General features: G+C 40.1%; 1 protein-coding gene across 1 annotated transcript in view; it reads left to right on the forward strand.

Moving 5' to 3' along the window:
- Positions 1–16,514, forward strand: part of syne3 (spectrin repeat containing, nuclear envelope family member 3) — a 65,889-nt gene that overhangs the window by 31,246 nt on the left and 18,129 nt on the right. Inside the window, exons 12-15 of the mRNA XM_040137835.1 lie at positions 3,181–3,342; positions 6,431–6,603; positions 11,097–11,499; positions 13,341–13,484. Of these exons, the coding sequence (XP_039993769.1) occupies positions 3,181–3,342; positions 6,431–6,603; positions 11,097–11,499; positions 13,341–13,484 (882 nt within the window). The remainder of the gene's footprint in view (positions 1–3,180; positions 3,343–6,430; positions 6,604–11,096; positions 11,500–13,340; positions 13,485–16,514) is intronic.

The raw sequence follows: 16,514 nt of genomic DNA on the forward strand, positions 1-16,514 counted from the left end.
TGGTGATTTTGTCAGACGACATTGCAGTTAAAAATTATTGCAGTTATAATATCAGGATTTTAGCAGTGTAGTGCAGCAGCTTGGAAATGGCTCGGAACTGACTGCTGGTTAACATGTCGTCTTAATGGGCCACGTTTCAGTCACTATTTCATACTTGTTCGGTTGTCTGACAACAGAAACAGGAAAACATAAATAAGAACAGCTTTGTTGGGAATTCAGCTGTATTAAATTACTGTATATGTGAGTGCAAAGAGTTGGAGAGAAACAAACAGATGAAAGGCGGTCCAGCATGCTATCACATACCAAGTTTTGACCTAGTCTTGTTTTATATTAACAGTGGTTCAAATGACTGTGAAATATGAGGGGTCGCTCATTGTGACAAAACAACTCATAAATTATCGCCAACTCTGCAGTTCCTCTCAGCTCTACAGAGTTTTTTACAGTCTTTCAGCTCATTGTTTTGGCTTTACGGCCCAGCACTTAATTGTTTTGGTTCAGTCTCACCACTCTCATCAGATTTGTTTACAGCAACAGGTAACTATTTAGGTTGATAATAAATCAATTTAATCTACGTTAATGATAACATGCAATGATTCACATTTTATCTTGCCAAAAATTCAATATTTTGCTTAAAAGTGGTGCAGCAATTGAATGGAAGCAACTGATGAAGAAATTGTATCATCAGCTGGTTACGTTACTGGTTTAATGTCATATTGAAAAGGCATTCAAAAAGACAGCCATTCGCCAAACTATCACCCAACATAGTGTCTAGTTTCTCCTGTTTTAAGCTCTGACCAGTAGCTACAATAGTAGTCTGACAAAATAAACACAATGCGTGTACCACTGTAGGACAGAGCTAAGTATAATCAAGATATACAACAGAGCGTATCAATTAATAGTATATTAAAAACATAAGTTACCAACACAGTTATAGAAAGAAAGTTAAATTGTGGCGCATGGGAAACTTGGAAGTGTAAGTATGTTATTTGAATACAGTGTTCATAAGAATGTCAAATCAGGGGAGAAGGGCCTTGTAAGAGAGGTGACCAAGAACCCAATGGTCACTTTGGCTGAGCTCCAGAGATCCTTTGTGGAGATGGGAGAAACTTCCAGGACAAAAAATGCTTAGGATTGAGGACAAACAGTTCGATCTTGGTTTCATCAGACCAGAGAATCTTGTTTTTCACACTCTGAGAATCCTTTAGGTGCTTTTTTGCAAACTCTCACTTAAGAGAGTCTTCTGTCTGGCCCCTCGGCCATAAAGCCCACATTAGTGGAGTGCTGCAGTGATGGTTGTCCTTTTGGAAAATTCTCCCATCTCCACACAGGATCTCTGGAGCTCAGCCAGAGTTACCAATGGGTCAGTTTGGCCGGGCGGCCTACTCTAAGAAGATTCCTGGTTGTTCCAAACTTCTTCCATTGAAGAATTATGGAGAAACATTTCCAGAGATGATCAAAAGAAATGGAAGGCACCTGAGCTAATTTCAAGTAACAAAGCAAAGGGTCTGAACACATATTTCAATGTAATGTTTCAGTATTTCCTTTTTAATAAATTTGCAAAAAATCTGGTTTTTGCTTTGTCATTACGGGGTATTAAGTGTAGATTGATGGGGGAAAAATGATTTTATTTTTGGTTTTAGCATAAGGCTGCATTATAACAAAATGTGAAAAAATTGAAGGACTCTGAATACTTCCTGAATGCCCTGTATATGCTTGTATGAATTGTTTTTAATTGTCCTTTTTAATATGCCTCTGCGCCTGCAACAGCCGTGACAGAAGGGGCTTTATACTTTCGGGTTGTCCGTCCATCTGTCCCATTCTCGTGAACGCGATATATCAGGAACACCTTGAGGGAATTTCTTCAAATTTGGCACAAAAGGTCACTTGGTCTCAAGGATGAACTGATTAGAACACGGAGGTCAAAAGTCAAAGGTCAAGCTCACTGTGACCTCACAAAACATATAAGTGTAAAAACACTTTTCTGGCCATTATTCAACATCATAACTCAGGAACAGAAGGGGAGATGTGACCATATTTCCTGCAACTTGACTGGTTGGCGGGAAGCATACAACTGCAAGACTGTAATTCTAGTTGCTGATCAGACACATTGCATTCGATATACGGATTTGATGCTAGTACGATGTTGCTGAGGCACCTGGAATCCACAATAATTGCTTTTTTTTCATTAAGGACCAAAATGGAAATAAGTCTTGGACTTTGTGTTAATCTTGACATTTTGCAAGTATGTGGGACATGGGGTCCTCAATGTCATTGTGTGAAATATATTAAACTAAACAAAGATAAGGATTCCACAGGCTTGATTAAAAAAAAAAAAACACCACTGCCAGTGGCATTTTTGTCAGTATAGCTCAGTTGGTAAAACAGGATTTGCAACAGCAAAGTTCAAACATGTTTAATGCATGCAGGGCTTCCACAGAAGATGAGGCTATCTTGGAACCACTCTCCAAACCATATTGAATTTGGTTGGTTCTCAGACTGATATCAGATATGACGCTAGATGTCAGAAATGACACTAGTATTAAAAAGAAAAGTTCTTTACGCAGAGCACCGAGAAAAGGTATATCGAAGGACTTAAGTTTAGTCAGGCATATTAATGGTTTAAAATTCCATTGGCAAACTATTGTGACTGGCAAACCATTAATATGGTTTAAAATGCTCACATGGTACAACTGTTCATTTAATGACAGCCTCACTAGACAGAGATGCTTTAATCACAGTGGGAACCAGTCACATCACATTGTTGACCAGCTGAAGAAGGCAGTGTGTTTGGAGGCTGTTTATAGAAGTCTGTGAAAATTTCAACAAGCATGTCTGGCGAATCTGGTAGAAGCTGCCAAATACAACAGCTTTTGGTCACAAACCCTCCACTTTGTCTGTGAGAACTTACCAAATATGATTTCTTGTGGAGTGTACTGCAAGAATAATTCTTGGGTAAGTTGTTGGTGGCAAAAACAAACACAAAGGATTTAAATTGATGTCTTAGTAAAATTAATTTTACTAAGTTGGACTGTAAAACGGGTAGTGCAGCATCTATTATAGTATTGGGATGTAAAATTACTGTTGCATACTGATAGCTGTTGGAGATAATGCCAGTGCATTGTATGCATTTTTTTTTCCCTGCCATTGACTGTCCTGCTGAAAATTTTGTTTTGTTGACAGATAAAGGTCCATGAGAGTGAGGGGAACATCGCAGATCATGAGAGCTTTCATGACAGCCTGCTGAACATAGAGAAGTGGCTGATGATCATGAAGCAAAAGTTGGAGTCCTTTCATAGCTCCTCAGGAGAATGGAGCATAGAGGGCCGCCAGCATGAAGCTGAGGTCTGTTTGTGTGTGTTCCTGCACCTCTGTGCGCCGGATCAGCAGTTTTTAGCAGATATTATAGTCAGTCGTTAGGGTTTAGTCTGACATTAGGATTTTGGGGGACCTTTTACATTATACATTACACATTAGGGGAGATTTCTTCCAGTTCTGAAAATTTCTGACAGAAAGGTTGGCAATCCTTAAAAAAACTTTCTGATTGACCCATGAGTAGTAAGCTTTGGCTGTTTAAGTTTTAACATCGCCTCTTCCAACCAGCCTTAATGAGATGGTGATAAAGTCCCTTTCATCTGAGGAGGATCAGTTTTTCGGAGAGGGATTTCTTTATCCTCTAACTCCTGGATCCAAAACCAGAATTTAAGGATATACACTGCCCAGCAATACATATATAGCAGAACCAACCCTACATCCTCCTTATCAGCACTCAGCCATACTCAGTCATGCAAGTGCTCATCATGGTCTCAATTCTCTTCCCACGTTGCCTTTCTATATTGAAATAAGAAGCACTGTTAGTCAAGATAACTTGACTAATTAAAGAATAAGAAATCAATCCTGGATTAAACCTGGGTTAGTTAGGCAATATTGGAAGAATGGGGTTCAGTTCGGTCAGTCCAGAAAAACAATATAGAAATAACACTTAATATATTATATCAAAGTTTTACACTTGAGGGACTATATCAGTGGTTTTGCAGGTTTAATAACTGCTATCTGCTTACACCTCCCATTAATTACTTTGCATTCAGTGATATTTTAGCTTTTGTAATATCTTGAACTGTTTAAATTTTAAAAATGCAATGTTCAGGCAATACACCCACTTTAAAATTCTGGGCTTCGCCTGCCAAAATACATATCCATGTTTATAGGTCATGGTAATTATGATTTTGCTTGTGGAACACCTTACTAATACCGGGTAGTTCCTCCCTTTGTTCTCAAACAGCCTTGGGTCTTTGTGACATGGATTCCACAAGGGGTTGGAAACTTTCTTTTTGTGATTCTGGTCCATGTTGACATGATTACATCACATCATTTCTGCAGATTTGTCAGCTGCACATTGATGCTGCTAGTGTCCTGTTCTACCACATCCCAAACGTGTTCTACTGGATCGCAGATCTGGTGACTTGGAAGGCCAATGAAGTTCACTTAACTCACTGTCATCTTCATGGAACCAGTTTGAGATGACTTTTGCTTTGTGACACGGTGCATTATCCTGCTGGAAGTAGCCATTAGAAGATGGTAAATTCTGGCCATAAAGGGATGCACATGGTTGGCAACAATACTCAGATAGGCTGTAGCATTCAACCCATGATTGATTGGTAAGGGCCCAAAGTGTGCCAAGAAAACATTCCCCACATTTTTCTTGTGAGCATTAACTGGAGCTCCTGACCGGTATTTGATGCATTGCACTGCTGCCACATGACTTGCTGATTGGATAACCGCATGAATTAGCTCGTCTACAGGTGTTCCTAATAAAGTGCTAGGTGAACATACATTCCTTCTTTTGTTGAATTGGTTAGCAGAACAGATCTCCTGCCTAAGAGTTCTTTTCTGATTAGACAGACTCTGCACTGTGAAACAGACCAAAATGTTGTAGCTAGGCAGAGATGAACAACTTTGTCAACTTGTAACTGTATACCCACAGAAGAGTGGATGGATTGTCAGAAGAATGGATTGTCACACCTTTAGGTTCATCCACTGCATCGCTGCTCTGCTCCAACTTGGTTCCAAAATGTCTCATTCATTGCAGCACAAACATTCTGTTGTGGATTACATAGATTGTCATGTGTTATGATATGCTACAAAAGATGTGAAGAGAATGTAATGATATTCACTTTCTTTTTTCTTATGAAAGTATTACTACTTTGCAACATTGCTTTTTGCTTAACTGCTTTTTGTTTACTACTAGTATGATCATCCAATGAGAGCACACATCTGAGTTTCGCAGTGAGTAATGTAAATTGTAAGCACATAGAACTCACTGGGCTGATGAAAGTGCAAAACCACTGGTATAGTCCCTAAGTGATGGACCCGGTCATGAATTTTAATGAGAATACCGATGATACTCTTCATAAATACACTGTTAATGACTAATCTGACCTATCTGCCAAACTAATCACCAGCATGAGGTTAGGTTTTTCACCTCTGGATTTCATCAACTCAGGACATTGTTAAATGTGGCTGTAACACTGATCCGCTTTTTAAAACTATACAAAGTATATCAAATGTATATAGCAGTGTACAGAAAGTTTCAGAAGTTCAAATGAATAAAAAAAATAACCCATCTAAAACAACCAAGGCTAAAACACACCGGTGCAACAGAGAACAGAATTTCATTGCAACAAAATAACACTGTTGCTTCAAAATGTTTCCCCACTTTAAACAACAGTTACAGATGAGTATATAAACCTTACCATAGACATGAAAGAATGTGTCGAAGCTTGACAGAAAAATTCATACTCCTTCTTATCCAGCAGCAAGAGGATGTTGCAAAGCTGCATTCTACAGCCTGTGACCTTTTGGTCCTCTTGCTTCTTAGGTTTAAAGCATCACGAGCCATGATGGTAAACATGAATGTGTAGTTTACTGGCAGCATGTTTCCTAAAATAGATGATTTAACCCAACTTACTCAGTAATTGTGACGTCAGTATCTCCAATATCCAATAATCTCCAATGTGAGAAGAAACTTCCATAAATTTGCTTAGAAACCATAAAAATACATAGTCTCTGAGTTTCCCTCAGTATCAGAAGTAATCCAGTGATTCTCAGATTTCCTTCCTTTCATTGCATTTATATTCCTGGAACACTGACACATATTTGTGGTGTCTTAACCACCAAAAAAACCCAAACAATTGCATGTTGCAAAAAAATTACAATAAAGACTGTCCTAAAACATGGTCTTGACTGCATTTATATAGCACTTTTATTCAAAGCGCTTTGCAATTTGCCTTTCATTCACCCATCCACACACAGACACACAATCACACAGTGATGTTAGCAAAGTGCTGGCCCGACCATCGAGAACAATTTGATGTACAAAGTCTTGCCAAATGACACTGTGTATATTAAAGTATTCCCGTGCCCCTGTCCACAGAGAGCACTGGGAGAGTTTCCAGAGAAGGAGCTTCGGCTGCAGCAGATGGAGGTCCAGGGTCAGGGGGTTTTGGAGAGGACTTCAGAGGAGGGACAGATCCACATTCTGCGAGACATGAAGCGGCTACGAGAGTCCTGGTTGGCCCTCTACAGCATGAGTCTCAATCTTCACAGGTACCTGTAAAGTCAGTGTGAGGATAAAGGTTATTTTTTTGTGTTTCGTATGCTTACTGTGTGGTGATGGTAAACAAGACTGTCACAAAACTACTCTAGGCTTAGTTTCACTGCTCACTCTGGCTCCTTGTCTACACCAGCGGCATGGTGGAAGCAGCTCATAAGCAAAAACTTAAGTCCTCAATCAGTGTCTACCAGAGTTGGGCAGGTTACTTGAAAAATGTAATTAATGACTCATTACACTTTACTCACTTAAAACGTAATTACATTACTTAGCTAATTACTCGGTAGCAAAAGTACTGTGTTACATTTCAATCAGGAGAGAGTAACAGAGAGAGACACGTAGAGTAATTAAATTAATGTATTTGATTTGGTATGCACAATAGAACAGATGAAGAAATACAGTATGATAGGAGTTTTTGGTGATTAGACCCCATCGTGACATCATAATTTAAAGTGGTGGCTGTACAGGAAAACCCCCTGATTGTGAAGGTGTGAAGAGCAATGGCGGAAGAATTGTATGGATGTGATGTGCAGTGGGACTTCTGATGAGGTCAGTGGAGGGGACCCTGATACTGATGAAAAGACCATTAGACCCCAATCATAATGCCATCATTTACTGTAAAGGGGTAGTCCTTCATTAAAGGGGTAGCTGTATCTAAGCTCTCTCTAAGCAGATGCATCTAGGTCACTCCATCACCGCTTCTGGCAATGACCAGGATGTTATGTTGGATGACCAGAATGTGGTGAAAGAAGTCAGCAATGACCGAAATGCGGTGAAAGACGTCAGCAATGACACAAATGCAGCAAAAGACATCAGCAATGACCAGCAACATGGTATGCCAACTTGGTCACCAATGACCTGCATAAAGTAGGGTGCCTATAATACCAGCCGTGACCAGAATACAATGATGGGATCAGCAATGACCAGAGTAACATAAAATCAAAGGGGCAGTAGCAGCATAGGAAATTGTGAAAAGTCAAAACACCACCACCATATGTAAGACTACCAGAGAATTTAAGGCTTCAAAGATCTTTGATTTGGACAGGACAGTGTCAACATCAGGCCGAATATAGGAGATGAAGGTAGAGGATGACAAGCGGTCCAGTTTTTGAGTGGAGGTTGATGAAGTGTCTTGATTGGCAGTGAAAGTAGCAGCACCTATCCTAAGGAGATGCCCTGAATAATGCTGAGGGGATATGTTGCTTTTCATGACGCAGTGCTCTAGATGATAGCTAAACCAAGATTTTGACATAGGAACTTTTCCTTGAGTGAGAAATAGAGGAGAAGATGAGCTGGAGATAGTGTAGTAACAAATGAAGGCACAAAAAGTGTGTATGACACAGGTTTTAGTGGCATGCCAATAGAAACACAAATCATAGCAAAAGTGCTTGCAAAATCACATGATTTCAGTGAGAAGATGCTCATAGCTGACTCCATGTGCCTAAGCAGGGGGTCTGATTTTGAGGTAGAGCCAAAATTTAGACCGGGGGGAACTTGTATTGGCACAAGGCCAGCTTCTGGGGATGGTTTTAGAAGGTTCGGAAATTGAAATGGGAAAGGGAATCACCTAATATGTTTTGATGAACGGGCACGTGACAGACCCTGATGATGAAGTTTGTGTGTGACCGAGGACAACATGATGCTTCTCATGAAAGTTATAATCTTTTTAGTCTTTTGAAGAGGAGTGCCCTTTATTGATTATGCAGACAAACTGCTTGATTGTCACATAGAACTGTGATGTGTACAGCACTCTCCTACAGCGCAGATGAGGGAGAAAGACAGAGGCCTATGGCTTGCAAACCACTGGCCTTGATAATACCCGCCAAAAGCCATGGATGGTGCAGCATCCATAAAGAACTTAATCAAATCAGAGGAATGCACCAGCTCATCATAGAAGAAGTTATGCCAGTCCAGTGATCAAACACGATACCACAAAGGCAGGTCTGAGCAGCATCATTCATCTTGAGAGATGAGGTTATGCAAATGAGGTGCAGATAATGCCATGTTGAAAAGGCATGAGATCAAGGAGCATCTCTAGGGAATGATGTGCATAGTGACGTTAAAATTCAAGAAGGGAGAGCAACTGTGAAGTATTACGTTATATCACTGATGCACTGCAGCTTGACTGGGAAGGACACTTTCATTTCAATGGAATCGAGTGTAATGATTAGGAAGGCCAGACCTTATCTGGAAGAGTTGTTTTTCTCATCAGACGGGGACGCTGAAAGAACGGAAACAATGTTCAGTTTGGACAGAGATGTACCTGAGCTATCCTGTGGGGTATCTATCAGGAGGAAATGGTCAAGCAGATGGAGAACAGCAGGAACCCTGACTCTGTTTAGGATCCAGAAAAGTGCCTTGGAAACCAAGTTGAATATTTTTCCCTGAATATTTTCAGAAGGTGGTCTGCAAATACTGAATCATGATGAGAAGACAGTTCAGATGCCAAAAACTTAACATTTATTGGAGTGGAGAGATTTTTAGTCAGAATGTCTTTGAATCACGCCAGTTCTCCCACCTTGGAAGAATTCGGAATGGAGTCATGCAACGGGGCAGATGAACCTGGGATTAGAGTTTAACACTGCTGCAGATGTGAAGAAATACGCACTTGGGTTGTGTACAAACCTTTTTGTTGAATGGCGTGTTATTGAAAAGATGCACCTGCTGGCTATGAAGCTGTGAATGAGGTGGAGATGAGGCCCCAAAGGGGTGAAGGATGAAATGGTGCTGAGGGTCAAAGGGGAGCAGTGTGACCCAGGCTATATTTCCGCATATAGTGCAGAAAATGTTGAGGAACCTCCAACAAGCATGACCGGTAATTCAATGACCAAAACAGATCAGTTCAGATGAGGTTGGATTGGAAGATGTAAAGAGCTTCTTTGCTGGAGAATGATTTGTGGTACTGATAAAAATGTTTCTTTCATATTTAAGATTCATATCACCAGATTTCAGATATTAATCAAGTTCTTGCCTTCTGTCTGGATAATCAGGAGCAGATCATGTTACGGTAGATCCCGAAAACTACTAGAAACTCACTGATAGATAAGTTCCTGCTTAAAAAGGAATCTGTAGACCTAATGACTGAAGCATTTTTTGAAATCTAAGATGGTTGGTATATTGATGCTTGACAGATGTATGGCCTATCTAGGGGAGAGGCTGGGAGGCCAGAGGCCAGGGACTATTTATCAGCTTGAGTTGGCATGGATTTCTTGGTCCTTTTGCGGCCATGAGTAAGGGCGGAGGGAGAACCAGCTGCTGGAGCAGATGCATCTGGGTAACTAGAAATCTGACTCATGTGGAGGGGAACCACCATGCAGAGCTATGCAAGCACTCCTGCACCTACCGCCTGAGGAGGTGGTTGTGGTCTCCAGCAGAACATCGGTGCTGGGATCACAATCTTCCAGGACAGGATCATGGTCAGAATCAGACATCAGCTCAGCTACCAACAACAAACAGAAAAAAGTAATGTGAACGTTTGCCATTTGCATCAATCTCGCACTGACATGACAGCTGATAGCATCAGAGGGAGGAACGGTTTTAAATTCTGACCCGAGCTGGATGATTAGCTTGGAGGCCGTGGAACAGTAATCAAATTACTGTAACACGTTACTAAGTGATGTGTTACTGCATAACACTTGTGTCTACACTAAACAACAGTACAAAATCAGTGTAGTTACACAGCTGGAATAAAAAAGACAAAAAATACAGTTGCAGTTATACACGTAAAGGGTGAGTGAAGTGTGAGGCATTATGCGGCAATTGTAGACAGCTGCACTGATTAAAATTAGGCATAGCTATTTCATCAGACGCAATGACTAAAAACACAGCTGAAATGCATCTGGTGTTGAACAGATTTCTGGTTTAGTCAATCCACATTTTGCACGATTTTTTATACTCTTTCATCAGTTATCCAGACTAATGAAGCAGTTGGGACAAGACATGATAGAACGCCGAATAAAAAGGGTAAAACAGACAGCTCAAGACATTAGAATGAGCAAAATACGAGATTTTTAGGGAGCTATTGTGTTTACATTACATAAACCAATTTTTGTATTTGGCCCACAATGACATTGGCTCCTTCTTGAAAGTTAGTATTACAATTCTACTACTACTGTTACTATTTAAGTTACTATTACTATAGTAGCCACCATAACCCAAGCATGGTTTCAAATCATTCACTGAAGTTTGACAAAATATTGTCATGACAAGGTCCACTTACTTGGTGTTTACAAAGCTTTCAGTTCCTTTTCAAATTGAAAATTTTGTGTCAAATTTGAATGTATATAAATAAACAGAAAACAAGACGAGCTTTTCTGACTTTAAGTTTCATGTCAGGAAAAGAAACTGGATGGAGGCAAGAAAAAATAAACAAACAATGCTCCTCTTTTGTTCAACAGTCTCTTCATGTGGTTGTGATGGATAAGACATATAGGTGCTGGGCTGGTGAGTTATAAAAACACTTAACCTCCTCTCTCTCTTTCTATCTCAGGCTGCTGAACAGCTCCACAGAGCAGACAGAGTCTGACTTATGGATGGTTGGAGGCCTGTCTGTAGACAGCACATCCCTAACAACAGAACTCAGTCTGGGGGAGGAAGATAGTCATGTCAGGGCAGGAAGCTCCAGGAGCCAGAAAGGCCAAGAACGAGACCAGCCAGCAGAGGTGTATGGAGACCTGGCTAGCTCTGGGCCTGGACAAGGAGAAGGCCTGGAGGGAGAGGCAGGGGAGGGGGTCATGACAGGGCAGGATAGGTGGATCCAGGACCATGCTGAAGGTCACCACATACTGGCTGGACAAGACAATGAACATTTCAGTCCACCAAGGACAGACAAGGATGATGGGAACTCCTTTAAAGAAGCCAAACAGCCATCTGCACTAACTCAACACACAATGGTATCTTGCTATGTTTAAACTTAATAAGTGTTCATACTTCCTGCCCCTTGGTTAACTTTGTAGAGAGGCAAACTGGGCAAAGCCAGTCATTGAGATATTTTTCTCTATAAATTTAATTTCAAAGTTTACTTTCATCGATAAACTCAGTTTTCATCCACACAGCAACATAGGAGTCTCCTGGATGATTTAACCATGCTGTAGGGTTATGTTAAGGCTGTCTTCCTTAAATACACGAGTGAGTTGTTTCCAGCTGCGGAAAAAATTTAATAAGTTGTTACCGCAATGCTTTTTGTCTTTTTGAGTCTATAGTCCTTGACTTTCATCCAACAGATCAGAATTTCCCAATAAGGAAAAGGTTGGCAACAACCAAACACATAATATTCACTATATGAAAAAAGAATATAACATTTTATATTAAATGCCCCTGCTGCCTGGCAAGGCTAAATCAACAACTGGACAAAGTGTGCACCTGCCAAAGGGCCCCAGCTTCACTGTTTGTCATTGTTTTGTGGTAATTTGATTTTGAGTTTGGTTTGGGTATATCCACCAATGAAGCTGGGCAGATACTGGACGATTTGATTAATCTTTGCGTTATCTAATTGTTGCATTAATTCTCACTACACATTTTAATCACCTTTCTGCATTGCCAAGATGATGCAGTAGTCCTATGCTCAGACTGAACGTAAAAGCAGCGTTACTCCACGCACTTCTACTATGAATAGAAAGTATGAGGAAAAAAGAAGAATGTGGAGCCATAGATGACAGGGAAGAGTCAATATTGTCTGTCTACTGTGCAGCAAAGTTCAGTTGTTTTCTATCCCAGCACAGTCTCAGTCCAGAACTCAGAGGTCACAAAATGTTAAATACTATTCCAGTAATATTAAAATAAGTTCACTTCAGTTTATAAGAAATCTCTTGACAACATCCATGTGACAGTTTGATTGGAAAAAGCCAAAACTGCCAACCAAAATTCCTGACCTGCTAGTAACCCATCTGATCACCCAGCAGCCAGATTAGTGATCATTCAGGCAATTGAGCATCACAACCCCCTTCAGACTGAAAATCAAACAACATCTGATCTGGCAGAAATTTGGCTCAATCCTAAAATTAGTCAGGGGTGACATATTTAGAGTTAAAATGGTACTTTATCCGTATAGTATCTACCCAGCTTAAATCGCAGTATTACTTGAAATGATAAGTGCTTTATATTATTTTAATTCAGGCTGTGCATACTTGGTGCATCTTTCCAAATAGATTTATATTTACTGGTTGGATTATGGGAGTTTAAATAATAATGAAGTTACCATTTTTTAGGCTGCTGTACTTTATGAGTGTTAAAGTACAACATATTACTTAGTCAATTAAAAGAGAGTGGGAAGAGTAGTAGTCACCCAAAGCTCACTTTTTCTCCCTGGCCTCCTAGCTAAAGTTACTTCAGAGCTAACCATTCATTCCAGTGATGGACGCAGCTGTATTGGCATCAGTATTGAGATTTTATTTTTTTGTCAACTTTCCAATTTTAGTTGTAGAGCACTGGTGAGCTTTGAATGGCTGTAATCACCTTTCCCACCCATTTTGCACTTGTCTAGCAGAACAAATTGTTCTTGAAATCAAATGACATTGTTATGTAAACAAAGAAACACAGAAATCTGGTGACAAATGATTGCTGTGGTCAACATTTCCCACTTATGGATTTGTTAATAGCATACACATCAGCCAAATATCCCCACTCCAGACTCAAAAAGAATCTGAAACGACTGCTGACTTGTTGACAGTTTTGATGTGTGCTGTGCAAAAGTCTTCAATTGTATGAGTTTTCAAAGTTGTTTGGGGTTTTGCAGGGGAGCACAGGGAATTACAAATCCAGAAGGAGGGAGTTTGATTCCTGGCTCTGCAAAGAGAATGAACTCCTCTCCGGGATCCTCAGCATCAAGGGAGCAACACTCAGTGCCAAAGAACTCAAGATCCAACAGGACACACTCAAAGTGAGTAACTGTTAACATTTAAACATTCAGGATGTTTTTGTAGGGCTCATTCTGTCGTTGTATTATGACACCACCTCCCATTCTTTGAGGAAGGTATGCTGCTTTCACAAGCTCTTTGTTAAGAGCTAGGTATGTCTAAAATTCTAAAATACTTGTAGTTGTAACTTCATAAACCAGCAGACTTGAGTTACTGATGACTTTGGTTACTCTGAAAGGTAATGGGTTATTTTTATTTTTATTTTTTCATGGTCTGTTGAAAATTGACTTAATGACCTACTACAGTTTATGCCTATTTTAGCCAATTTACAAGGCATGGTTCTCTGCCAGAAAAGAGAATTGCTCCCTTCGGTTTGGGAGCAAGTTGTTGCCTCAAGTGGAGGAGTTTAAATATCTTGGGGTCTTGATCACGAGTAAGAGTAGGATAGAATGGGAGATTGACAGGTGGATTGGTGCAGCATCAGCAGTAAAGCAGGAATTGTACCAGACCTTTGTAGTAAAGAGGGAGCTGAGCCAGAAGGCCAAGCTTTTGATTTACCAGTCGATCTACATTCCAGCTCTCACCTATGGTCATGAGCTTTGGGTAGTGACCAAAAGAATGAGATCGCAAATACAAGTGGCCGAAATGGGTTTCTTTTGTAAGGTGTCTGGGCTCATCCTTATAGATAGGATAAGGAGCTCAGACATCTGAAGGGAGCTTGGAGTAGACTCCTCAACTGGCTCCTTCGTGTCAAAAGGAGCCAGTTGAGGTAGTTCAGGCATCTGATCAGAATGCTTCCTGGGCACCTCCCATTGGAGGTTTTCTGGGCACGGCCAACTGGTACAAGAGCACGGGCTAGACCAAGAACACGCTGGAGAGATTACATACATGTATCTCATCTGGCCTGGGAACACCGCAGGTTCCCCCTGGAGTAACTGGAAAGCATTGCTGGGGAGATTAACATGGGACCACCTTGCTTAACCTGCTGCCACTAAGACCCGACTCCATTAAAGCATTAGAAAATGGATGGATGGATGAATTAATGTTATTGGTGATCACTCGATAAAGCAATCCAGAGTTTGTTAGATTTCTGTGTGTATTATCTCACCTATAAAGCAGACATTGGTGTCCAGTCATATCATTGCATTTGTACAATTAACTTGACGGGGGACACTTGTTTGAGTTAGGTAGTCCATGAGAGAGAAAGTCATAACTTTATTTACTTGTTTATTTTTTTTATCAAAGCTGGCTAATAGCATAGGTATTATACATATATTCTAAGGGTTGCAGGATAATGTAGGGAAGTATCATTGTCTACCTATATTTATACTCATTAATTCTACTCATTAGCTGTTTGTAGTCAGTTAAATCTCCTTAGCCATCATGCACAAGTAGCAGTATGTGTTTTGCGTCTGTAATGTCAAATTTTGCCAATGTACTGTACACATTTAAGCCCGGCTGGCACAGTAGTAGGTGGCATCATTGATTATTTAAATTTTGACACAGGAGCAGGACCTAGAGTAACTGACCTTTGTGCATCTTTTACATATTTATGAGGTGTTCCATGCAGAATCCATGCAGTTTATTAGGGCTGTTGTCAACCAAGGAAAATCTTGGTCGACTGAAATTGTACCTACTCTTCGACCAATCGATCAACACTCAAAGCCTCAAGCGTTAAACGCGAAAGTTGACAGAGCATTCTAACGCAGATAATTTAGCCTGCCATTTTCAGATGATCTGGCATGTTGGTTGTTGAGCTGCTGTTTGCATATCATGGGGGAGGGGGGTTGTTTTGAAGGTCTGAGTTATTTATGAAGCATCCCACAGTTCATTTCAACAAAGAGAAGGACAAATCCTAGGAGATAGTGTGGCGTCGCTGTTTTACAACACTCAGAGCAACAAAGGAAACATAATGATGATGTGTAACAATTACAAATCGAAAAAATAGCATTACTCTTTATGTGTAGGTTTTAGGTGCATAGACAACTAACTTTGCAATAATGTATGTAACATTGTATATGCAAAAATATTATGAAATGGTATTTAATTTGACTTAGATGTCTGAAATCCTATCAGCCCTATCCAATTGTTTCATAATGCCTATAAAGCCTATAATAGTACCACATCTTGAACATATTGTAGAGGCACACGCAGTGATAAAGGTAAAAATTCACTGGCTGAGGCGCAAGTAATCCCTGAGGAACAAGTAAACTTTCTTCCACTGTCCAATTCCCCTTTCAACTACACCCCTTATTAACTCAGTTGCCCTACATGTGGGGAAAAACTTTTAGTCTTGGGAAATTTATGCAGGGATAGCATGTGTTCTCTTCTGCATTCTGCTCAAGCCAGTCAAAATTATTATTATTGGTCTTTTGATAAGCTCAATGTCATCTAACCTTTCTTAAACATTTTTCCTCTCATGGAATACGGAGTATCTCTACCTTAAAAACATTTTCTAGCTACTCCTAACTGCTAAGGACACCCCTGCAGCTTTAAATACTAAATATAGGGACAGATAGGAGTTATTTTTTGTAAGTTAGATGAAGACGAAAAAGACAAAGAAGAATCCTTTATTGTATATTGTATTGAATTCAGTGCACTTCATCCGTTGTTGCTGAAGGAGGAAAGCACTGTTCAACACTCCAAATATGCATCACTCTGAGAATTAATGGCCAGGTAGGAATGATTTCCTACTCTGAGATGCTTGATAAATATGGGTCCTGAAGTGTTAACAGGATTATTGCAGGGTGTTCTCAGTGTTTGTATCACCGTGTACATAGGCACTGCAGTGATCTGAGCTAAACGCTAAGTCAATATGCTAACATTCTCACTATGACAATGCTAACATGCTGATATTTACATTGATGTATAATCTTCACCATGTTCACCATCTAAGTTTAGCATTTTATCATGCTAACATTTGCTAATTTGGATTTAACACAAAGCTGCCAAACAATTGTTTTTCTCATTCCAGAAGTGGATTTATTGTGCACATTTATATGTACCCAGACACAACTAACCACACCTATGCTGCCACCTAGACAGTGTTTGTT

This window comes from Xiphias gladius, chromosome 10 (genome assembly GCF_016859285.1).
Source record: "Xiphias gladius isolate SHS-SW01 ecotype Sanya breed wild chromosome 10, ASM1685928v1, whole genome shotgun sequence".
NCBI classification, from domain to species: domain Eukaryota; kingdom Metazoa; phylum Chordata; class Actinopteri; order Istiophoriformes; family Xiphiidae; genus Xiphias; species Xiphias gladius.